Raw genomic sequence first — 26,795 nt, forward strand, 5'->3', positions numbered from 1 at the left:
ATACTGTGATTAGCCAAGTTCCAGGAACACATATCATTATCCTAATAAATTATAACAGAATGTACTGTTGAGTGTCAAGATAAATATTTGTTAATTACTTTTAATTAACAATGGATTTGGTGGATTTAAAAAGTGAAACTTGCCCTTTTTCGTACAGTTAAGACTATGTCCAGACTTGATGGAACACGCATTAAGCTTCATTTATATTCTGGTCTTGCCACAAGTCATCTCTGTGCAATTGTAATTCTCCCAGCTTATCGACTCCTCCCATTCTGTCTACATTGATTTTGTCCTTTTTTCACATCAGAAAGATATATTATTTGATACCAATCACAATGGTACAGACAGGGCCTGGAGCTTTTATATGGATACTTCCTTCATCTTCTTCAGTCCCACAGATTTGGCAATAGTTTATGGCAAGGATTAGACAACACAACACTGGACACATTCACAACCCCCTATGCTGACAAACATTAAATGAAATAGAAGGTCATCATAATATAACTCATGTCATATCAACAACTTTTCTTTAGACTTAATATATAGCGCGTGGCTGTTAGCGATGTTGTCGGGAACCTCAGACAGTTTGCATTTCTGGAAAAAAATATTATGGTTACGTTGTAAGAGCTTTGTGGTGGTTACATCAGTTGTTTTTGTCAAAGGTGAGTGTGTAGTAAAATGTCTGTGTGTTTTAACATAATGTTGGCAGTGTCTGTCTCAGAGGGATCTCCTAGAAAGAGAGGACACCCAGCGTGTGCTGGAACAGACTTGTGCTAACAAGCTCCTTGTGAATGGAGAAATCTAATTAGCCGGTACAAATTCTGAGCAGTCATAGTCAGTGCTACCTGCTTCTGAGGGTACAGAGGCCATCAAACAGAATCAGTGACTATACTTTGAAGCCTGCATTCCTTGTATCTTTAATTAGGGAGATGGCATTATAAAATTCAAATACCTCAACTAACAAGATCAGTTGACATGTAGTGCTCAGAGTCAAAGATCCAGGCTTACAGTCAGATTCAACAGTAATTGGAAAAGTGTAAATTGCTAGTTAACAATTCCATAAACAGTATGAAAATGCTGATGTTGATACGAAAGACATCACAAATCATGAAGGACCTCTTTAAGAAAAGTTCTTCAATTAAAGTTTTAAAATTCTTATTGACTATACATGTGTAATGTTTGTCAGGGACATGTAAAGGGGGATCATTTAGAAATGAGTTTTCTTTAATCGATCGTTGGCCGTAATAAGTCTTAGCTGCCCCATTTCATATCCATACTTTATCATAATATACAACAATAGACAATATTATTGTCATCCACTTATGTTTACCATGTGGTAGGTGGGGTTCCTCAACCACAGTACAGTAGTTTCACACTGCCTAATTGACACATTTAATCAACAGAATGAAAAGCATGTGAACATGGAACACCTCTTATTTCCTTATTGTTTGAAGATTATCTGCAAGCAGCCTGTGCATTAAAATAGAAGCAGAAAGGGATCTTCTTGTCTCTGTTCAAATGATGTGACAACAACCACAAGCAAGCTGTAACACTCACCAAGGCCACTCGGCTATGACACAGCACATTCATTTCCATGTGTTCCATATTGGAAAATTATTCAAATTAGAACATCTTTAATAACAAGATTCCCACAGAACAAATCATCATAACAGGTCCACTGGGTGAAATGAGAAATGTGATAAAAAGTGTTGCCCTACTAGCACATTATATTAAAATGATTTTAGGAACTCTGCAGGCACTGACTTCTGATTCTGAGTGTGTGATGGATGCAAAAATCATCCCCCCTTTTTACATTGTCCTTTTCTCATGATGGAATTGCCCATGACACTGCACCTATTGGGTTATTTGGTAAAAAGTCATAATTTTTTTCCCCGACACCTCAAGCTACAGTGACAGCCCTATTTCCATTGGATATAATCTGGCAGTTTAACACTGGCTATAAAACCCAATGGGGCAGAGACAGGTATTGTGCAGGCCATAATTATCTTGACTCTTCAACAGCTGCTCTGTGTTTCTTCTCTCCCTTAATAGCGTATTCTCTGCTTTCTTATCACACTGTTTGTTTCACCCTCACCCCCCAAAAACGACAAGGTTTTTTCAAAATATTTGTTTTCCTCAATTAGACATAACCACAGTAGTTAGGATAAAGATTTTAATTTCATGCATTTTGTAGCTTCCAGAAATCATCTTGTTCTCACACTCAGCTTGTCCGTGACCTCATTGTATCACATTGTCTGGGGCCTTGGGCAGGATTGAAGGACTTGATAATACCAAATTGTAGATTCTGTTGTTGTAGTATTTAATTGGTGTGAAATTACTTTTTGGGTGGAGGCATAAGCAGCTCACTTCGCCGGGCATAATTGAGTTTGATATGGCTGACAGACAGCTGATGGAAGTTGTGCACTGTCTGACATTGCGTTGCTCTTGTATAAACAAAGAAATGTCAATGGTTTTCAGAGGAACGCTGCTGAGCATGTTGAAAATGGGGCAACCATGACATACCCGGATGAACAAGCAAAGACAAGCAGTTAATGAGCTCCTAGGATTCATCCACAGGACCAGTGCACCACTCCTCTTCCAATCCTTAATGGTGAAAACATGTTAACATGTTTTCTAGAATAGCTAGGCTGAGAAGGAAGAATAGCTTATGCAGGATCATTTATTGACAGTGTCATTTATTCCCTGGAGCAAGCTGTTTGACAAACCATAAAGTAAGCAAAGTTAACTCTGATGTCAAAAAATGGCTGCCAATTGTTGATACTGGGAAAATCAGGATACTTCTTGGCCTGTCTGGAATATTAGCTGCTAATTACTGAGGATGTACATCTGAATAAAATAGCACAGGGATGTTCTAATCCTGAAATGATGCCTGTGTCATGCTTATCTCTAAACATTTGTATTAGCAAACCACAGTCTGATGAATTAGTACATAGCATAATAAAGGAATGTTGGTTGATGGTTGAAAGTGTCATTTTTTGAGGGCTTGTCTTTTGTGGAGAGCTGAAGTGATGTTGTCATCTCTGTAACACCAGGCTAGGCAATGAATCCCATCTGCCCCAGAGCCTGCGAGGGAGGTCTGTCTGTGTGATAACTGTGGAGACCGAAATGGATCAAGGCACCCATGAGAGAACACACCTGGAGGCCGGCTGGAGCAGGATGGAGTGAGGCTCACGTTTACAGATCACAGCGGTAATTGGGGAAGGAGATGGCACTGAACAGGACTCGAAACATCCAGTCCAGGTGTACATGTGTAAATTGGTATTTGTCCTCCAACACCATTAAATGGATCTGACACTCATGAAAGATATGAGGTGTTGTTTTAATGAGAGTCCTCTTCAATACCTGCAAAGTTCAAGTCAATTGTTTTTAGTGGCTTTTGACCTTCTCCTCACAAAGAGATGTTTTCTTTACTTTTATGTAACAGCAGTGAAAGCATTAGATTTATAAGCCATACACATGCCTTGACCAACACACTGTGAGAACCATCACATGGGTACAGGATATCTCTAGCTTTGCTGTCATGGAGACAGAGCTACTTGGCCTGGCTAACAGCAGTGTGTCACTGTTTGAAGCTAGGCCTTGGTGGCATGTTTTAATCCACAGTATATGAGTTTTCTGCTATCAAAGAAAGTGTTGTCATTTCCATTTATAGTTAATGTCCATACTGTTAGCCACCAGCCGTTGCTTTGGCAGACTCCCATTTTAAACCTTTGAACTGCAACCCAGTTAACACATTCATCTTCTGTTCCAGGCCAGACCACCTTGGCTCTGAAAACAGCAGGTAAGACATTAAGATCTTCTTTTTTTAATATATACACCTACGTATGTTAAATTATTCCCTGACAAAAGAGCAAACAAGTGCTCACTAAAAGGCGAAGGTGAGTTCAAACAGCATGTCAACGACCACCTTGAGTGAGCCATGCAAACGGCATCTGATGGATTGGGGGTTTTGTTTTTTCGCTGGTAGTTTTAGATCTTAAAACATTCAACAGATGTTCACTGAGCCTGCGAGCTATGGAGCAGCACACAGTTGAAAGATCTGCCCTGGTTGCGCCTAACCCAAACCCTTCTTAGCAGCAGAATCATCACAACAATGTTTTAGAGTGTAATTTCTACAGAATTACTGACCTATTAAAGTTGTTTATACCAGCAAAAGGCAACACATGGGCAGAGGCTTGACACCAACATTTGAATACAAATGTATTCATTTTGCACAAGCTTATAATGACTTTGAACACACACCATCTTGATCTGCAGGGAAATATTCTACTACTAAGCTATACCCAACCCCAAATGTACATTGTTTCGGTATTAATCCAAAGCTTGGAAATTATTTTTTGAATCAAATGACGATTTGGCGATGATTTTTTTTCACTTGTCACTTGTTATTTTTCCTCTGTGTTATTTTACACAGTCAAATTAGCATTGATAGGTTATTAATTCTTAACAAAATGACATACATTGTCATCACCTGATAGTTGTGGCATTTTGTGGACTCTACGACACAACCGTCAGATATTTGACACCTGCTTCATTTCTCGGTTGTTCCCCGCGCTCTCTTTGATCATCTTCATTTCCCTTACAAGTCCCTTGAGTTTCTCACTTCTCACAATCGAAACATACTTTCTCTCAAAATGTTTTCTTGCAACCTGGGAACAGTTCATTGTTTAATAACAAATCAGCATAAATCATATTTCTCTTTCACTGTGCTCAAGCGAGACAGACTGTAAGTGTGTTTTGTTATGACAGCCTCCAGGATGTTCACCTCTCCTTTTAATGGCTAACTTGTTTTTAGGCAGGCTGGTCTCTAAGGTCAGTTTCATGAAATTGTCTAGTAGAAAAGTATTGTCTACTTTAAATGGAAATGTATTCAGTTTACTTCAATTATCATAAGCCTGTTCTCTGACAATGTATTTTGCCAATGTATTTCTTGTCTTTCCTCATAAAGATAAACAATAAACAATTGTATTCTTTGTGGGGTTACCTTTCATGATGCAGTGATGAACTGCAGTTTAAGTGTAATTTTCAGAAGCAAATAAATTGTCATTTTTTCTCAAGGGCAGGACCAAGGGTTTCATGGACAAGAGTTCCCAAATGTGTTTTTGGGAGGAAGATACGTATTAAGTAGGAAAATATGAAAGAGTGTTAATATTTTATGCGTTCGTGCTCATACAGCATTTTGCCCAGCTGTACGACACTGAATAAAAAAAATTCTCCAAACTTCAATGTTACATTTCTTATTCCATAATAGATCATTTGTAAAACAAGTAAGAACTAAGCTGTGTTTTTTTCCTCACAGACAAAGAGCAGAATCCTTGAATTCCTGAATGTTTGTTGAACCTGTAAAGAGAATGTGTCTGCCAGGAGGATGAGTGAGTCAGTCAAACTTTTACATTAAAAGCAAATGTCCAACACTTCCTGCTGCATGGGCGCCATGGAGAAAAAATCTCAAGGATTTATAATGGCACCCAATAATATGAAATAAGCCATCCATTTCTCAAAACTACTATTAAAATGTTTCACATATCTTTGTGTACCTCCTGTGGAGGTACAGTGAAGCTGTGACTGAATCTTGCTTGTATTAAGACTCCCAGAAAAGGTTTTACTTAGTCCATTAATTAAGTCATTTATTTTTCTGATCATTCAAACTGCCCTTCCCTTTTTAGAGGTATAAACACCCCCAATACAATACTGGATATGTATCTCCTGGCAGTATAGCAGGTGTTATCTGAGGAAAAAGGACAGTTTCTTCTTTACATCTGTCTACAAAGCAGCACTGCAGTATTATTGGGTATCAGTGTTTCTCATAATGTTAGGCTGGGACTCAGTGCTGGTTTGTTGCCATATCTTAATCTGTGACAGTTGGCTGTCACTAGAAGCAAGTTTTTGGCAAGAGACTTTGTACTGTTCATCTGGTGGGTGAAAAAAATGAAAAAGCTTTAGGCTCAACAGAGTAACAAAACAACAAGTAACAGAGTTGATGACACTCACAATGGTCAGGCCCAGTCACCCAAAAGAGGGTAGAGCTGTCTCTTGTCTGAGCTCCATTTTAGTCTGTCTGTGCGAAGGCCCTATCTTTTTCCCAATGAGTGGGAGGGTGGGAATTAAATGAGGGAAGTAAATACCAGCAGCGGCAGCAGATAACAGACAACTTCTGCTTCACACCCTCCAGCTAAAAACCCTAACAGAACAAGGGTAGCTTTCCAGTTTCTCCAACGCAAAAGCCCATCAGACGTGGTGTTCCTACTCCCCCCTCGAGTGACAAGTGACGGATTGTGCATTCACATGGGCTTTACATATTAATAAAGACATTCTGAACAGGAACACGACTTCTCCATTAACGCACATGGCATACTCACGTGGTTTCAATGGATATCGAGCACAGTTCTTTTTTTCTCCCTCCCAAGCTCTCCCCCCATGTTAAATTAAAGCAAAATGTCTTCCATCCCAATAGAAATCGCTTTAAAGGGAAATTGAGGAGCACTTCTGGCAGGAGCAGAATCTGCTGTGGAGGTAGGCAATGGAGAAGAAGAGTTATTGTTGTTTTACTGTTACTCAGTGACTCATAATCAACGCCCTATTATGAGTGAGTGAGACAGGCCAGGTCAAAACAGCAAATAAGAAGTGACTAATGTGTTCTGGGTGTTCTGCTATAATGCAAGAATTGCATTTTAGTTGTTTTTACCGGGTTCTTCGGAGCTGTTATATAACAAATGACAATAGACCATTATCAAGAAAAGTGAAGAAGGAGCACACTTGCTTTAAGTGGCAGTGAATATCAGAAGATTCTGGTAGATTAGATCCCATAGCAACATGTAATGGTAATTGAAATAGAACATAGAACACTGCATAGAACAATAAGACATTTTAATCAAAACATTTCATTTATTTTACATTAACCAACCACGATGACCTGCTTGACCATACTGACACTTTTTTCCTGCCAAACCATTTCCTCAACATCACGGTAGCTCCGTTTAAGGACTTCTACAAGCCAACCTTCATAATTAAGACAAATTGAGTCGTGATAATGAAGCTTGAAGCCCTTCTACTGTGACACAAAGCATAGCTCTCTGAGCAATTCCGCTATCAACCCTTGTAATGAGCAGTAGATTTCTGTGAGCTGTTATTGAGAAGAGCCACACACAATGGCTGAACTACGTGAGAGTACAACATGATGAGGCGAGAGGACAGAACTCCATGGCACACCAGGCTCCAGTCACACATCCTCAGAGCAGGGATGGCACTCAGGCAAAAAGCCATTTATCTGTTTAACACACCCTCTAGATTATTTATGACTGTTGTACAAGGGAGCCATCCGGTAGAATTTCAATGTCCTCCCAGTCTGCAATGCCCAGGTAAATCAAAGTGACTGTTTAAGGGAATGAGGTATGTAAAACCATTAGGGCAAATTGCAGGAGACACCAGTGGTAACGGCCCACCAGTCACCTGGAAGGGAAGACTCGGGGAGGAAACACTGTGTATCATGAAGGAGAAGTGTTAACCCACAAGGGTGTTTCATGAGGGTGAGGTCGCTTGTTGAAAAAGTCAGCATTGTGTGAAAGTGGATTCACTTAAAGAGGTGGGGGGATGTTTCACTGACAAACCAGGAGAGGCGAGACAAATGGATATATACAGTATTTACATTTATGCATTTAGCAGACGCTATATGCATCAACAATCATGCATCTACCCAAACTTCTTCTATCACTGCTGTCCTCTTGGTTGTTAAAAAGCACTTTAATGTACAGTTACATATGCACACACTTCTTTCCAGTCTACAACTTTTTTTTTGAGGGGGGGGGTTAATTATTGACATTTACAATAGTTATTTAATAATTTTCTCTTACAGTACTATCTCTAAGCAGCTAGCCATCAAGGAGTATTTTGAAAATGTAATAGTTCATTCAGATGGATACATATGGGTACATATACTGCTTTACAGTATGTCTGTTTTGTGAAAAGCTTAACTTTGACAATGTTATATCTGTTCTGTAGTTAATTTCTCATCTGAGGATTTTCCCTGCTAGATATGTCTAATATCGAGGCATCACATGTGTTTATACAGTACTATAACTGATGGCTCAATAACAGACATGTCATTTACAGTTTGGTCATGGGGGTCTTGTCCTTTGTAAAGAAGCATCCAATATTTTTGACAACCAGGACATCCAGTGTCTTCCTGTCTTAGCTACCATATGATCACTCACTAAATGTATATGTTTTGAGTGATTTTTATTTAACAGGTCTGACTATGAGTTGGCCTCTTGCTTTCCTCACACCTGACCTGCTCTCATTTCATGCACTCTTCATTTGGAGTAATATTCCTGTAACAGGATTAGTGGGTTAATGACAAAAATGGCAATAACCAACCTCTGGTGATATGCAGTGTGTGCCTCATAATACTGGTGGGATCCTTTCCCCCTGTCAGACTGAACCATGTTGTTTCCTCATCAAATACACAGTAAATACCTACATAAACGATGAACATTTGACCAACTTTAACTTTAATACTGCAATTTATCTCCCATGTCTGGTTATTTAATTTAGAGGGATAAGGCCAACGGAAATAACAAGATACATCAAACTGTACCTGTTTCTACCTTTCTGGTTGGTTGTGCTCCAATAGTGATCACTTGTCAAATGAAAAAAACACAGAAGGTCTCATGTCAGTAATTCCATTGCTGTTTCCCTGTTGCATTTTCCTTTCATGGCTACCTGTCACATCCGCTTAGAGTGCGACGAGGCGGGGCGCTTTCTGAACCAGAGTGCCCCTCAGTCCACTCGGGCAAGTGCACCCTGGGAATAAAACCCAAACCACAAGCTTCCACTCCATGAAACAATTCTCCCTCCTTCTCCGTGGAAATCTGTCTCCAGAGAACCTGCTGTATTGAACTTTCAAAAAAAGACAGGAAGAGAGAAAAGATCAAGCCTCATGGAAACGACTTATTCTAGGTAATGAAATCCAGATAGCGCATGCACATCTTCAGCCATCTAAGGAGTGCTCTTACTGTTTGTGTGGCATCATTAATGCTGGACTGAGCTAGATAAGATAGCAGTTTAAGTCTCAGAGTTTTATAGCCCACTCAAGCTACTGTCCGTGACAGAACAGGAATTTGCCATCATCTCAGACATGCAATCGAAAATTTGTCCAAGTGTAGTGTAGCACTTCCCATAACCAAAGTGAAAAGAAGTTGATTTTATAAGTTGTGGTAATTGATCATATCTTTTTTTTTTATTGTGGATGAAAAACAATGAACATGTTTGCTTTGCAATGCCATGTCAATGTCGTGTCATGAGTAGTATGTATTTTTCAATGCAGGCATGAATACTACACGAATATGCAGTAACTAATATCATGCCATGCCACAGTAACTTAGTGTTACTACCAGACTCATTACACAGTGAATGAACAAATCACATGCATCTCAGATCAGTCGAATTCGGGAGTACAAATGAGACATGATATGCTGAGCAATCTCAGAGAGGTATAGCGTGCTGCCTAGCGACCCCATCCTCATCTCTGTGAGAGTGGTTGGACCGATCCACAGAGTTCGTGATTCTCTATGTGCTGCAGTGTCTCCGACTACCTAATGAGGCCTTATTAATTCAGATCAGGGTGAATGATTAGCTCATCATTTCCACTCTCCTGGGAGCCCCCGCTCCCTCTTCATTCTGCTCTGTAAAAATACTGTACATCTGTACATCTTGCACCATGAGACCAGTTAACATTCTGGTGGGGCAATCTGTCCTATCTGCATAGAATGGACAGAGAACATTTCACAAATAGCATCGATGAGAACAAAGCATGGGTTTGAGACATTTCCTTGTATAATTTATTTATTTGCATTTCTGTATCTCCTACTCTGTTTTGGTTTGGATGTACTCCCACCAGCTCCATATCTGACAGAAACATAGCCCACTCTATCTCTCTTCTTCTCTGTCTCTCTCCCTCTCTGTGCAGAGACTAGTTGCCTAGCAATGAAGTCTGTGATTTTATGGTCCGTGAGGCTTACATCGAGAAGAAAAAGAAAAATCCATCAGGATTAGATTTAGAGTCGTTTAACACCCTTTCCTCTTGCATGTTTGTGTGGACTCATATCTACCAGGCTTACGATATTGACAATGAAAAGAGTAGATCATGCTAGTTGGTTAATCCTGGGCAGATGACATAGTTTCTTGACCAGTCTGTATGGAAATTGTATTCATCACAATGTTTTAAGGCTCAACATGTTGAACAGTGCAATACCTGAAACAAGTCATACAAGACAATGGCATATTGTACTTACAAACATACAGTACATACAAAGTATACATTCGTTTTTGTCCTATGTCCTTTTCTCTTGTACAACCAAAAAGGCCTGAAAACAACTGCAGTGGAGACACCTATGAAACGACTTTTCATGATGCACACCAGAAGAGAGCGTGAGAGTGCTCACTTTGAGGGAACCGTGCGTGGATGCTTCTCTGCATTTTTAATTAACTTCATCCTTACACTTCTTTCTGCGTCTCCCAGTAGCCAAAGCTCTTTAGTGGGAAAACTCTTGGGAGAATTAACAAAGACTCCACATCACTTGGCTTTCCAAAAAGCTGCTGGATGACACAGCCAGTTTTAACTTGAACACACTGTTATCGAAAGTGTGTGTGTTTGTGTATGTGTGTGTGTGTGTGTTAGTGCTTGTGTGTAAGTGTGTGTGTTTGTGTATACAGCAGGAGGGAAAGGGAGCTTAGGAATAAGAGTAGCCTTCACTCTCCAAAGCAGATCACCAACTCGAGTACAGTAGGGAGGTCATCATATATATTCTTTTGTGGCTGAATGACACATTGAGTTACAGCCAAGGCTAAACTGATCATGACATCACTCAGTTCAGATCAAACTCAGTGCTACCCTCTATAATCTGTCAATACATTCCATGGTATGTAAGGATTTGATTTGCATTTACCAGTTCATCATTAAACCAATGCGGCTACTAGTCTTGACTGAACATATCAAGTTGTTTTTCTTGTCCATCGTCATCATACATGACATGACATCTCATGATATGCTTGTTGAAACACAACTGTATTCTTTCAGTAAGTCAATCAGATATTTAGGTCACTGATTATTACATTTAAGTCTTCTGGTTCCAACAAATTGAAACCATCTCAAGTACTTTACACTGATAGATTATCAAATAGTTTAATTATTTTTACTGATCTAATAGGAGGGATTTACTGCGATTCATGACTTTTGCAGTACTGTAGACTTTTACAACATCACGTCATAAAACCAGACAGCTAACCACTACACTGTCATGAATCCATGATCAAACCACTGTGTGCCTGGATTAGGTTAGGGTAGACAGGGAGGCATGACTCCCATGTTATAGCTGTTGTCAGGGATAAACATTCCACTTGTGTTGTTTGGGATGGAGATGGGAATGGGGTTAGGTTTAGGGTGTGGGTCAGGATTAACGGTTAGTTAAGTTAGTTAGTTAAGTTAGTTGGTTATGTACATTAAATAAAAAGCACTATCACAACAAGGCAACTTCATTGGTGCAGTGAATAACACAGTGTTAACTCACTTGCTTTGTTTCAGAACAAAGCAAACGTTTGACACAGAAGGAGATAAATGATTCAGTACATTGATATATTTCAAACCATCCACAAAGCCGTTGAGCTCTTAATAAAAATATAAGTAGTGTTCCAGCGAAGTTCCAAAGGGACATATAAATGTTTCATTGCAAAAGGCCAAATTCACAAAAACATCCCTAAGGGTTGATCACATTGGGATGTTACATAAATGCAGTAAAAATGCACAACAACCTTTAAGGTTGGGTGAAAAACATGAGGAAGGCAGAGTCTCTAACTAAACTGCAAGTTTGGATGAATTTGCCTCATTAAATTTGTCTGCCATAATATTATGTTTTACATTGAAAGAGCACAGGACTACTACATATATTTAGTGAGAGACACATTTTTTCATTGTACTGTACGACATACTGCACAATGCTGTAAATTGTTCAACTTACTGCGGTTGAATGTGGCCAACAGATACCTCCTCTAAAGAGCCATTAGGGGCCATTCAAAGTGAGCCAAAACCAGAGCACTTCCCACTAATTGCCTGAAACATTTTATGTTTAGAGGTAATGTTCTAAACACCAGGAAACTTAAACTGTGTTCAGATGACTAATTAGATTAGAGAAAGGAGGACCTAATTCAAACCATACCAAGTGTTGACGCAACAAACTCTATGATCTTTGACTCCAATAGATTTCCATTGTAAAGAAAGGGGTTGGCTTAAAAGCATTTTTCGCAATCTGTAAATAGCTTTGATTCCTCCATTTCAAACAGAAGAATCAACTTCAATACATGCCAATTCAATCTGAAGCAAACTCACCATTTATGCATAGCCAATGAGATTGAAAAGTCTTATCACATTAGTTGCCATGGTTTTGTTTTCCACTGTCCAGAACATTAAAAGAGAAACCTGATTGATTAATGGCATTTCATTTTTCCCAGCATGCAGTGTGGGAAACCCTGGAGCCTTCAGATATATGTCCTCTAATTAGAACGAGCTGTCTAATGAGCCTCGTTTGGGCTTGGAAAACTAATAAAGGGAATCTAAGGCAGAGGTGAGGCCATGTGGTAATTAGATAAGCTACCAGACAAGCAATATTTCTCGTAGCACTTCGTTGGACACTATAGCACCAGAAAAACAATGTTAAGCGTCTTCATTAAACCGAGATAAATTTGTTTGCTCTTGCATCCAATTGATCGAGATTGATCCACACAACACACTTGTGCCAGCTGATGAAATCGTATTTGTCTGAGTGGTAATGGGCACTAATCAATTGTAAAGACTGAAGTACTTGAGGACATATGTTCAGGTTGGTCTACGAAATATTGCAAATGAAGTATACATGCATACTGCAGACATAACTAGACCAATACATGTTTTAAGAAAAGCTTGAAGATCTCAGCTGGGATGAGTTTTGGGGTGTTTGCTCAAAATGCAAACATTCAGGATTCCATCTCACAACAGAGCACAGAGTAAAGTGTATACTGATGTTTTTGACAGTGAATCTCAGTCAGTTGAATATAATTAAATTGTTGTCAAGGTGATCAGACAATCAAAAGTTACTTGTGAATTAAGCAGATGGAGAGGATGTGATCAAACATGTTTATGCTCATTTCTTTAAACAGTGTATGGTGTTCAATGTCTACTTCTACTTCCATCTTAAATAGTTTCCGCCCCATAGTACTTTCTCAAGAAATGACAAAGAACTACAAGATCTGTCTGAGGATTCTCTGGAGACAAAGTGTTTACCAAGACTCAGGGAAACATGGTCGTTCATCAGGGCTTCTAATTAATTAGTTTGTTGTGTTTGCTTCCACTTCAGACAAAAGCCTGATTCATCACCAGAACTGCAAAAAAAATAAAAAAAAATAAAACTCTAATAAATGCAGCTGCAAACCATTTAAGAGGCCTCTTCAGGTGTCTACAGTACAGTCCTACTGCATTGCTCTTGTTGTCATTCTTGTTGTCATTCTTCCGGGAGGTAGCTCACCCCCCCCCCCCCCCCCGGGACGCATGATGTACCCCCTCAACCTGCACGTCCCCGTCCCCCCCGACGCACTCAGGACACGCAAATTGCACCTATCTCTACCAGAAATGACCATTAGACAGTCTCTCGCTCGCTCGAAATACAAAATCCCCGATTTCCGGGAGATTGTACAGCATTTGCGGGCGTCAGGGAGACGCTATTGAAATGCGGGAGACTCCCGGACCTTCCGGGAGACTTGGGATGTCTGTCTTGTTTTACATTCGTCTTCATTGAACTGACAGGCATAGCTGCGCAGAATTCTTATCGTTTTATTGACACTTCCTGTGTAAAAACTGTGATGGGAAAAGGAAATGGGGAGAGAAGGCAAGGGTGTTAAATCGCTTTAGATAAACCACAATGGGCCAATAATGACAGAAGAAGTCACAAAGTGACTGTTGATACGATCAATAGCAGCAACTAGGGATTTGTGAAAGACAAGGTTCTTCCTCTGTATTGATTAGTGTACTGGTATAATACATGTGCAGGGGTAGTTTTTGAGCGATGTTTACAATGTTCCAAATACTGGGATTTTTGTTTGGATTTGTTGTATATTTGTGATCCCTATTCTTCTCTCGGTCACTTTTGCCTAGTTCTTTTAATTTAAAGAATTTGAGGTAAAATGATCAGAACATCAACATCAAATTCAACAATAACATCACTATTCAATCAACATGACCATACTGGTCTGAAGTACATCACATTCCATCATAGCAGTTGGATCAGACCTTTCTGAAACTATTTATTGTTTTCAATGAATTGCATGGCATGCACTTACTTTAAGTCACACTTATCAATTATCAATAGTTATGTAGATTGTCTGGTGTGTGGGTTCCTCCCCCAATTTGGTTTACATAATTATATTATGTAGGACATAGGCAGCCAGAAGCAATTCTTCTCTTTGGAACACTTGAGAGAGTGAATGGAGGGGATCTATTTAAGGAAGTGGGTTAGTGGTGAGGGGAAGAGACTTGATTCAGAGAATAAACACATTTTTTACACATTAGGATATTTGTTATTTCACCATGCATCCCCAGGAGTCTCAGTTTTGTAGATTGTTGGAGCTTCCGCAGTAACAGCAATACATCAACTGAAAGGGGCATATTTTACTCAGAAAAAAGTGTAATGCTAAGTGTATTTTGTCGTATTTGTGTTGTATGTGTGGAATTAGTATTGTAGCTTCTGTGATAGGTAATTATGATGTCACACTCAGGGTTACAATGTGGGAATTGTACAAAGTGGACGAATGTACTGCAGCAGTTTTAAACTTATAGTTAGATAAATAATTGTATCAGTACTACAAAATAACCATTTGAAACATCACGTCTAAGATCTTGTCTATCAAAGTCAGATAGTAATTGCTGGGTAAATCCTTAAGCTTGTGATGTATTTTTTAAGTACTATTTATGTACTTGTTGTAATTACCCAGAACCAGTGTAAAAACAGGTAAGCTGTGTCCAGGCCAAACAATGTCATTTACTTTATTATTATAAGGTCATAAGTAGGCAGTAAAATCCTCCAGCTCCACAAAAGGCATGATCCGTGTTTTCAACAAAAAGTATTACATTTATACACTCCACACAAAGAGCTTTCTTACAGACATGAATTGTAAGATCTGATTTCCATTTCCAAACCCTTGATAAGAGCTCTCACCATGTACATTCAGAGACAGACAATGATAAAAGCAAATCAAAGCAAATCCAAAATAAATCAAAAGAGGCTTGCTAATGGCTTCGGCAAGCTCAAACATTCTTTGTAGAGATTTCTTCAACACGACATCACCACAGATCTAGAGTTAACCAGTTGGGTTACAATGATAAACTGGTTACCCCAAATTAGAATATGTTTTTGGAGTCAGAATTGAGTGATTCACTTTGAAGTACCTTGGCCAAGGTACAGTGTAATAAAAACCTTTGAAGGCAGGTTCTCAAACAACCCCAGTGAGCTTGCCAGAAAAGGAAGGCAGAGAAAGAGAGGAACTGTGAGTGGTACAGTAGAGTGCAGAGTAGTCCACCCCCACTGAAGCCCACTGCTGATCCAGAATCAGGCTTCATCTATCACTGTCGACACTGGCCCAGATGAATTCAACATGGACTCCAAAGAGAGACATAGTCCAAGCACCATGCTGAACCAGATTTATTTGGCATTGTAAAACAATCCTGAACCATCTTTAACCAAGCTTTGCTGTTGCACAATTCAAAGTTTGAAATTGTATTTACTTCATAATTTACTTACTCATACATCTATATATGATTCTGTTTGCACAGTGCAACGAGTATTCAGATAGAAGTAATGTTGACGAGAATAGGGCATTATATACAGTACTTGCATGAGACATAAATAAACAATCTATCTTTGTAGGAGGTGTTGTCATATTCACCCCAGAGCATAACTGACATATTGCTTCATCCAGGACAGAATCCCTTTTGCAGATCTTTTGTTTAGAACAAATAATTGTATTTCTCCCCCTGCGGCCTGTTACTCAGGAAAATGGAAGACAGAGAAGAAAAGGAACCATCAAATGCAGTACAAACATATAAAACTATATGATCTGGGTTGTCAATCTATAGTTAACACTGCAGGGTTCAGGAAACGAATGAATCGCGATTAACTGTGGCACTCTTGTCAATAGAATATATTCAGCAGTGTAAAACCTCAGTTCAATCTATCGAAACCAAGATTTGTCAATGTGTACTGTAATGTGGTGTTAGAGTGTGTTGCATCTATTTTTGAAAGTGCATGTAAGAAAGCTTTAAAATGTTTATATTGGTCAACGGCCAAAATGGCAGCACTTTACTGATATTCTGCACTGTACTACGTAGGGCCATGGGAAAAGAACCACCACTCAGCCACAGGAAACTGGGTTAGTTAGGGTTGATTATGCACTTTGGTTCCTTATTTCAGTATATTATTCATGAAAAACCTTTAAAATGAAGATGCAATTTAGGCTCCCACTGTCAAAGTTAATCAGAAAGCAGCATATGATGAAGCTGGCGTACAGCACCTCAGAAGCATCACACTTTAGAGGTGATTGCCACATGTACCAGAGGGCTTTGAGGGCAGAGTTTGAAATCAGAGGAATTTGTTGAGCAGGAAAATATAAAAGTTTAATTAATGATTTGTTTTTTTTTACATCACCTAGTTTTCTGTCGCTCCAGCGAACACGGCTCCTCTCTCCCCTGGTGTCTGCTCCAGCAGAACACAGTGGAGAGTCTGGAAACTGCTTTTACAATCATATTAGTTCCTTTCATGCTATTGGCTGACACTCTGACCATCCGACCACCTTTACATGGGAAGATCAGGTACCTGAGTGAATTGAGTCTTCAACAAGCTGGGCTTGGCTGCATTTCACTTTTCTTGTGGCTTGTCTCCCTAGGCATGAATCAAATGATATGACTACTATACAATTATTAGTTTAACACTGGTGAGAATTTACGTGGTCTCATATCAGTTTTGTCATATGTTATATTTGCAGCAATTATCAAATATTGATTGCTCAAAAAATGACTAGCAAATTGAACAATTTTATTGCAGATAAGGTCATGGTAAATGTTAGCAGTAGATCATTCCACGGGAAGTGAACCTTGAAGCTTGGAAAAGCATGCTAGACTATTAGGAACCAGTCAGGCTTTAAGTCCTAAGGGACCTTCCAAGTGGTGAATGTCTCTTTCCTGCTTCCATTCTCCCTGAGGAAGTGTACAGTGCAGGAACATGATCGGATAGTTGTGTCTTTACACAGACAGCCTTGGAAAGTCAGGCCAGTTAAGACTAGAGTTCAGCAACTGGGTCTCACTGACAGGCCTGAGAATGAAACACTGATAACACTTTCTCTTGCTTTCCCTTAATTTCGCCCTCATTCTCCCTCTCTCCCTCCCCATTCATTTCCCCCCCACTATGTCTCTCGCTGTATCCCTCTCTGAATATGCAGTGACACCCAAAATCTTGTTTGTGGATGAACCAGAGTGCTTCTGTTGACGCTCCCACAATGCAAAGTGTGAAGTGAACCCCAGCCTGTCTCTCTCAGGTCTGACAAGTATAGGAGAGAGAGGGACTTGTCTTTTGCACAACAGACTGCCGCTGCCTGACTGGCACCTAATTTTACCTATTAGAAACAAGTGGATACTGGTAGGGGGGGGGGGGGGGGGGGGGGGGGGGGCACGCAGGGCTTTGGACGCTACTGATATGGGCACAATGTGACACGACTACTGAACTCCTTACGCCAGTGTAGTGTCTGAGACTGTCAGGTGCCTGACTTTGTTGGACACAAGACAACAAAGACAACATGATCTGAAAAGAGGGCAAATTAAGTGACTCAAAAGTTTAGTCTAGTTTGGTCCAGTTTGACAGTTACTTACTCGAGACTTAAAGCTGCCCTCTTTTGTGGTCTGTGCTGAGTTCTTTTTAACTGGGCCACATAGAAGCCAGTAAATGAAGCTAATTTTATTGGGACGTTAAGTTTGAAAAGGCAGTAGTCAAATGTGAAAAGCTCTGAACTGTATCCAGAAGTCTGTGATAAGGAGTAGTGTCAGAATCCTATCACTGCTGTGATGGAGTCTTTGGCTCTTTTGGTCACACCTAACCAGACAGTGTATTTCGATTAAAAGTGTGTTATGTTAACAAGAGAATTTTAGTAATTGTATGGACGCCAAAGAAACGAAACCATTTTGTTTCTCATCTCACGAATATACTGCATGTTTTCATGCAGAGTACAACAAACCTCATGTTTACCTATATGTTCTTGTCAGAAGAAATCTGAGTTTATTATAACTTTCTTCATTCTAGAGGAAATTCTTCCGTTAGATTAAGTCATTATACCTGAAACCTACCTACCATTATACCTGACCTTAAAAATAAACACACAGTCTGCTACAACAAGTTGAACCTGCAACCAATTAGAGGGAAATGTGCTGTGAAGTACAAAAATAGAGCTTAGCAGCAGCTAGACATACACACTCACTTACTGTACACACATCTACAGCACACACTCATTCACACTCACACACATCCATACAAACACATACAAATTCACACACACGGACAAACACACACAAAAAAATGTCATTACCTGGAAGCACAGAATACTCATGAACCACCCTTCTGTCAGAAATCACATTGTCAAATACATGAGCTATTAAATTCAGTCCTTAATTCACTTCAGTACAATCTGTACATAATTACCTCACATGGTATGTTTAAGGTGACTTTAAGTATTCATTCATTTGAGTATTTGGTTTGGAATTTTAATTTTATATTACTGTAATTTGAGTTTAACTGTCAGCTAAACTCTATCCATGCACCTGTGGAGTGAAAAAAAGTATTTTCTTCTCGAGTGGTCTGTGATTCTCTCTGTTCCCATAGCTGATTTAATGAAGTAAGAAATGATAAAGTTAGATGTGTTTTTAATGTTTAGGAGTTAAAAAGCCTTCTGACAGACCATGGTTTACATTCAAATTACTTTCACTTTCATTCATTCTGTGTCATTTCAATTCAGTGGGTTTCTTGCTTGGTGCACAAACACATGCAATTTATGTATTTATTCACCTTCTCCTCAACTTGTTCAAAGCCTTTAAACCATCACTCTTTCTGATGAGTGGAGCTAAGGTTTTTAATTATTCATTTTTGGCAAATCTGTGTTTTTTTTTGTTTTTTTTTACTTTTATGTTTCCACCCAGTGGAGTTTTAGACTGAAATATGAGTGAACATAAGGAAAGTGATAGTTTATGCACTTCAATCAGATCAAATTAATGCTGAAGCTGTGACAATTTTGGGTGGGGTGATTATGAAGATCTGTAATCAGTAGTGTGGTTGGATTTATATTCCTTTCACATGAAGGAATCCAGTCACTCACTGCTACAGAAACTTACCAATGCTCTGATGCCTTCAAGGGCTAGTGTGTGAAACCAGGATTTGTAAAACATTTAAGTGTGACATAAATGCATAGATTTGATATGTAAAACTGGGGAATTCAGCCTGACAAGTTCATGTGTGACAGTTATATAGTCTTTTGTATCGTGCACTGTCTTCGTGACTGCACTGCAACTGTGGTTCAATTACTATACCATATAACCATTATGATTAATTGGTAATTAGTGTTCTTAATTAGAATGTTTTACATGTCTTTGTTCCTTTTATCATCCATAAACAATGTGCAGGATGTGTTTGAAAGAATTTTCTTTTCATGAGCACTGGTATTCAGCCATAGAGTATGGTATTCTTGGCAGCACAGTATCTACAATCCTTTTGGCTCTCTCTCTGAAAGCAACATATGGTACACACAACTTGTGCCACTCAAAGTTAAAATTCATAGTGGGAGTATTACATAGTGTTATAACATTGCACTTGTAAAATTTAAGTTCTGTAGCGTACAATTTTGTTGCATACACCGGATGATAAAATAAATATGATAGAATATATTATAAAATATTATTATTATTTAAAGAAAAGTGTTAGGAATTCATAGTTTCACTTTCAAAGGAGAATGAGAAACATGAGAGCTTGGTTGTGAGGCTACGTCACCACTACTGATAATAAGGTCATCATCTCAGGATTGAGGCAGGTAAAAAGGTGAAAAGGTTTTCCACAGCTGTAGAGAAGTTTGGGAGTTAAATTGAAGTTTGCTTCATTTTGCTCTCCTCCCTCTTCATCCATCAAATGGCATGTTGTCAAGAGGCAGTGATCCTTCAACATGGTTTCATGCACTGGTCTGCCCCCCCTTCATGGCTTGAGACAAGAGGAGGAAATCGTGGCAAGCGATCAGAGCTCCCCCTCTTTGTGCACCTGCTTTGTTTGTGAGAGCGTGTCTCACTCTTTCTCTGTGTCCCTTTCTCCCCCCCTCGTTGTGTCATGCAGAGGAAGCTCTCAATAGAGAGGCTGTGAAGGACGGGTTTTTCTAGGCGTCTTGCAGTTGTTTCCTTCACTGTCTCTCTCTCTCTCTTCCTTTCATTCTCTCTCTCTCTCTCTCTCTCTCTCTTTCTATCTATCTAGGGCAGCTCATGGTTTAACAAGGCGCAATCAGCTGACATTCCCATCCTCCCACGTGCCCATACAATCTTGTTAAAGCATGCTGCTAATCTGGGAGGAAACGGACTCTCCTCAGGCAAGCATGGGTTTCATCATCCTATTCCATCCACATTCCTATATCTTGCTAGATTTACCCAGGTATAGCATCCTAAAAAATAATGAGTTATGAGTACAACCATTGATCTCTCTCTCTCTCGCTCTCTCTCATACTCATACTGCCAGATTTACCACATACCGCCCACACCTGTGTGTGTGTGTACAGTGTGTACAGTGTGGTTGTATATGGATGTGTAGGTGTGTATGTAAAACCCTGATATTTGATTTCCTGCTTTATAAAAATCTGGATAGTTGTGTGGAGAAAGCATCTATCCAACTGTCTATCCAACTGTTACTCTGTAAGTCAGGGAGTCAGTTGGCTGAGCGGTAAGGGAGTCGGGCTAGTAATCCGAAGGTTGCCAGTTCGATTCCCGGTCATGCAAACTGACGTTGTGTCCTTGGGCAAGGCACTTCACCCTACTTGCCTCGGGGGAATGTCCCTGTACTTACTGTAAGTCGCTCTGGATAAGAGCGTCTGCTAAATGACTAAATCTAAGTTTCGTTTTTTTTCTCTCACACTCTCGTTCTCCTCTCTTTCTCTCTCAATCTTTCTTTTTTGTCTGTTTCTCTGTCTCTTCCTGTTTTCTCAGTCTTCCATCCTTCTTGTTTGGCATTAAAGGTTTTTGTAACTTCCCATTTCACCACAAATTTAACTCACAGAGCTTCTTGGAGCTAGAGGGGGTTATCATGGACTCCTTGATAAACCAGGATTTTAAACTTTATGACAAGTACGGGAGTCATATAGACAAGTGAATCGAAGACAAACCAAATGATATCACCTTTCACTTATCTGATACAACACTGTTGAATGTCACGATTGACTAGTTTAGAGTTTTCTCTAAAAGCACTTCAGTGAATATAAAAAAATTAACATGTACATCTACAGGATGCCTGTGATGTACGTGCCTTGATGTTGAATGAACCTTGAGACCTTCCTGTGTTTTAAAGAGTTTATCCTTCAAAAACGTTCCCTTTCTTCGTTTCCTTAACTATATTTTACCAGTAAACTTGTCAATATACTCTACAGTAACTGCTCATGGGGATTTCATAGACGAGGGATAACCCATAAACTACTCATGTATTATTTGACCCAGCAAATAAGACATTCCTTTGCCACTATACATCTTTTTGAAGATAAATATTTGTGAGTTACCTTGACACCACCATACAAAAGATACTGGTCTGGAGATTCTAGAATACTCTATGCTTGGAGAGCTCACTATATAGGCAAATTGAATGTTTTAATTTAATAAACACTCTTGTTTTGAGGCTTGTTTGACTTGCCAACACTGCCATCTCATGGAAAAAAACTAAGCAGACGACCAACCAACAGTACCTTTACATCATGCAATTTACCTAACAGATCAGATCTGCAGATTAAAAAAACGATATAACTCAATGTGATTTTGGGGGGAAACAAGTTTCATTAAAATGCACAAAACATAATTTAAAGCAATCTACTTGATTATTGAAAGACACAAATCATCTTTGCAATTTACACAATCCTTTTAGCAAAGAAACTTGTAATAGGAAAAATATAATCTTAGGATTGCAAACTTTATGCACTGCTCCTGTAAAATGGAATAGAAAGAGAGTGCCAATGTTTTTGTCATGGTGAGCTTGTCTCTGGGGACTCTCTTTTTACAGTGCACTAGTGTTGTAGTGATCCTCCGGAGAGCTGAAATTCTCAGTGGGACACTTTTGAAGGTGGGGGCCGGGGGTTGTAGGTTTGGCATATGTGCACGCTTGTCATGTGAGTTAAAGCTACCCCCCCTGAGGCCTTAGACATGCCTCACAGCATTCTAAGGCTTTTCAAACCAAGCAACCACTCCGATCTCTTTCTCACTCTATTTCACCGTCCCTCTCCTCCACTGTCTGGATGCTCTGTTCTCCACTCTCCCCTCGTCCCTCCTCCTCTTCTTCCTTATCACCTGTCACCTGTCGCTCCTCGATGCGGCACCAGGGCATACTCACTGCGCACCCATCTAACCCACTTTCCACTCCCTGCTCGCACTGCACCACAAAGATTCGGTAGACCTCCAGGAGGACGATGAGAATGTTCTTGCAAGTGAAAAAGATCATCAGCTGGTTGAGCACCTGCTCCCTGATCATGAGGTAGAGGCGATAGACCAGGAAAGGGCCATCCTGGAGGCCCACGGTCAGCAGCAGGCTCCACACTTCACTGGAGTAGCAGGAGGTGGAGGAGGAGGACGGGGCTCCAGGGCTGCCACCAACACCACTCAGGACTTTCCCAGCAGAGTGCTCCCACTGGAGGGAGCCAGCCCGGATCTGTTCCTGTGGGGGGCGTGTCTGGGTCAAAACCAGAGGGAATTGCATGAGAGCCCAAGAGAAGAGGGCAAGCCCCACAATGATGACAGCTTGGTTGGTTTTGACTTCAGGCTCTTTGAACGTGTCAAAGATATCCAAGATGTCTGCTCCCAGCCCTACGTAGACCATGAGGAGCTGGGAGAGCTGGTCTCGAGACATGTCCCCCTTTGGCATCAGCCAGCGGCCCAAAACCAGCACGATCAGCATGGTCTGTTCCAGGCCTGCTGCCCAGTCCTCTGGGTCCAGTTCCACAATATCCTGCTTTGGTCAAGACAAAATAATAAAAGAACGTATGACACAATATGTAATCAGATCATGATGTGTTATAAAATCAAACCACAATGTAAATGTGTAACATTGTGTACATTCAATGTGTAAACTAGCCAAAGCATTTATTTTTCCTGTGTTCTTGAGATGCAATTTATCTTCAGATTGAAGGAATTGAAACCAAAAAAATCACCCAAGTCCCACACAAAAGAAACAGCAGTCAAATGGCTCTCAAATTCCAGATCTGAGAGTATTTAGTGAGCGAGACTATCTGGAACTCATCTAAATGTGTCAATTACATTTCCTTCTTCCGATACTTTATCCTCCCCTAGATTTCAATCTAATCTATCATAGGTTATCCTTTAAATGTAGCTGGAAGAAAGAGTGGCGGTGGAAAGGTGTGTGTGGGTGCATGTGTGGGTGTGTATGTGGGTGTGTGTGTGTGTGTGTAGGTGTTTGTGAGTGGGTGTGTGTGTGTGGGGGGGGTGGTGGGGTGTAAGGGCTTTATGGGACCACACGTACCGATGCGATGGGGATATGAGCTAGGAGATGGAGCTCAGGACCTGAGGAGATGTTGACGGGCAGCTTGATCTGTAGCAGGCTGAGCTCCAGAAACCAAATGGAGGGGATAACTGTACTGAGGTAGAGGAAAATCATGGGGGAGAACCTACAAGCAGACAGCCAAGAGGAAGAAGAGAAATCAAAAGGAGTGGGGGATATTTTTAGCGACACACGCCAATTTTTTTGGCCAGTCAGTGAAAAAGAATCATTTTCCATAAAGAAGTGTCCCATTTCAGACAGGCAATTATTCTCATCACGTATGCAAATCCCACTTGACAGTGCAAAGCCTGCTCCATGTGGAGAGAACTTCAAAGTGTGTGAAAGAGAGAAGCCTGAAGTGAGCTTCCGCCTCTGTATGCCCCCATGAAAGTATCTTTTTTGAAGGAAGAATTTCCTTTAGCTTTTTACTGCCCAATGACATTTTCTGACTTCCCCGGAAACCTGTTCAATACAGGTCAACCTTAGTTTATGTTAGTGTAGCTCAGGCATGCGAGGAAATGTTTTCAGTTACATTTAGTCATTTAGCAGACGCTCTTATCCAGAGCGACTTACAGTAAGTACAGGGACATTCCCCCGAGGCAAGTAGGGTGAAGTGCCTTGCCCAAGGACACAACGTCAATTGGCATGACCGGGAATCGAACTGGCAACCTTTGGATTACTAGCCCGATTCCCTCACCGCTCAGCCAACAGACTCCCGACAGTTATTGCTGATAGTTACGTGTCTGAGGCGTTAAGAATGTTTGGTCAGAAATAGGGATTGAGTGAGAGAAAGTCACAAAAAGCGAGTGACTGACAGAGAGATAGAGACAAAAAGAGAGTAAGACAGACAGAGACACAGACGGAAATAGTTTTTAAGGGGAAATTTGAGATTAGGTTTTGGATAGACAGAGAGCGAGAGAGAGAGAGAGAGAGAGAGAGAGAGAGAGAGAGAGAGAGAGAGAGAGAGAGAGAGAGAGAGAGAGAGAGAGAAATCTTTTGGCCCAATACCATAAGTAGCTTACAGAATCTCACCACCTCAGGCATTGGCTTGTAAATAGCTCTTCCTGTTTCAAGGTCACAAGTTATTTATTCCCAAACAAAAACAAAATTGAGGGGCGAAGACTTCAACATTGCAACCCTCATTCTACCCCGGGGACAGGGCTTGGTGTAACTTCATAACCTTCGACACAGTTCTGTTTCACTCACTCACCAACATCATCATCAGTTGTATTAAATCCTAAAATGGTGTGTTCCTCTTTGCACAGCTCACTGTTATGCATGTAGCATCACTAATGTTTGCAATTATACGTGTGTGTGCATGTGTGCGTGAGTGTTTGTGAGCGTGTAACATCACCACTACCATTTCCACTCGGCATTGCGGGTGCACTTGATGGTGATGGTCATCTCCACCCCCAGCAGAGCGACGCCCATCAGCAGCAACCAATAGAGAGGCTCCCCTTTGACCGTGACCACACGCCACACAGTCACCACACCATGGACTGTAAACAGGAAGCGACTGAGCAGGGCCAGCAAGATGTTGAGAACACGGCACATCCTGTCCAAGACTCGTAGCTAGAGAGGAGTCCAAGAAGACCAATTACATGCGAGCCATCAAAGCTTCTTGAGTGATAATAGCAAATCTATGGAACCAATCAGCAGTAATTGACACAAGATTGTAATTGGCCCATGCATGTTCAAATCAGTCTTGGTGATGAAACCAAGCCATTAAACACCAAGCCTAAGTGTATGTGTGAGTAATTAGTGAACATGTTACAAAATAGTAAAGAGCTACCAGCCAAGTCAACATCAAAGGGCAGCACAGACACATCAAAGGGAATTCACATGTAACACATATCTGATCAGTGCTGCCACAGTTGATGCTGAGTCAATCTAACCATGTGCCAGCCACTACTCGGTAGCAATTAAATATGTTCATGTTCAAATTTAATTGGGTTGATTCAGAATGTAAAGGTTGTGTCATGTCAAAAACCAACAAATGATATGCAAATTGGTAGGGTTATGGATAGGTTTTGAAAGATAATTGCAAATCTATATAATACTACAAAATTCAACAGACAATTAAATATCTTCTTTGATTATTTGTATTAGAAATATACAGTACTGGTAGTGGTCTGACTTACAGAGTTATGTTTCCCCAAAGTCTTTGTGGAAATTAGTTGAATGCCTCGATCAACTCCCCGATATGTTCCCTAAAAGCACCAGATGGTTTTGTAATCCCAGTACAAATGACGACAACTGATTCTACATATATGAAGTAGCTTGTGTCAGTGACTGACTTTTAAAGTACCCCTCTGTGAACCACCCACCCCAAAACACACCTCCACCCCTGTTACTATAGTGTGTGTGTGTCTGTCTGTGTGTGTGTGTGTGTGTGTGTGTGTGTGTGTGTGTGTGTGTGTGTGTGTGTGTGTGTCTGTGTGTGTGTGTGTGTGTGTCTGTGTGTGTGTGTGTGTGTGTCTGTGTGTGTGTGTGTCTGTGTGTGCGTGTGTGTGTGTGTGTGTGTGTGTGTGTGTGTGTGTGTGTGTGTGTGTGTAGACCCTTGATTGTAAGTGAAGGGCAGCAGATAACACTTCCTGGCCCTGCACCCACATCTTCATCGCCATCCGTCATGATGTCATCTCTCATACCCAGAACAAAGTTATCTCCCCTGGAGGAGCCAGCCTGCAATGGGCATGTAGGAAGATTGTCCAGCCCTGCCCTTTCCCCACCCTGGCCTGGCCTGGCCTCGTCAGCAGCACTGGGCATGATAGGTTTCATACCCCAGCCTTCACAGAAAGAAAAAGAGAAAATATGGAGCAACAAAAGCACCGGTAGGGTTTTCTTACAGTTTATTTTATACGTTTGAGGTAAATTTACATTATTTATTATGTCCCAAACTAGTTAATTTCTCAAAATAAAGTTAGCCTTGAGTGTCACTGA

At 40.5% G+C, this 26,795-nt stretch overlaps 2 protein-coding genes across 2 annotated transcripts in view; one reads left to right on the forward strand and one right to left on the reverse strand.

Annotated features, from left to right (window-relative positions):
* Nucleotides 1-26,795, forward strand: part of nadka (NAD kinase a) — a 265,406-nt gene that overhangs the window by 158,051 nt on the left and 80,560 nt on the right. The window lies entirely within an intron of this gene.
* LOC136945320 (transmembrane protein 26) lies at nt 22,563-25,409 on the reverse strand. Its single transcript, XM_067239082.1, has 3 exons — nt 25,216-25,409; nt 23,838-23,982; nt 22,563-23,306 (listed from the first exon to the last, which is right to left on the reverse strand). Exons 1-3 carry the CDS (start codon nt 25,407-25,409, stop codon nt 22,563-22,565), a joined length of 1,083 nt encoding a protein of 360 aa, XP_067095183.1.

Source organism: Osmerus mordax, chromosome 7 (genome assembly GCF_038355195.1).
Source record: "Osmerus mordax isolate fOsmMor3 chromosome 7, fOsmMor3.pri, whole genome shotgun sequence".
Taxonomy (NCBI): domain Eukaryota; kingdom Metazoa; phylum Chordata; class Actinopteri; order Osmeriformes; family Osmeridae; genus Osmerus; species Osmerus mordax.

What these genes read in the sequence shown, in the direction of transcription:
- LOC136945320 (XM_067239082.1), bottom strand. Translation starts at nt 25,409, where the DNA reads ATGTGCCGTGTTCTCAACATCTTGCTGGCCCTGCTCAGTCGCTTCCTG. An exon ending in CGCAATGCCGAGTGGAAATG is followed by an intron (nt 23,983 to 25,215) that starts GTAGTGGTGATG and finishes GTCTGCTTGTAG; the next exon opens with GTTCTCCCCCATGATTTTCC. An exon ending in CTCATATCCCCATCGCATCG is followed by an intron (nt 23,307 to 23,837) that starts GTACGTGTGGTC and finishes TGACCAAAGCAG; the next exon opens with GATATTGTGGAACTGGACCC.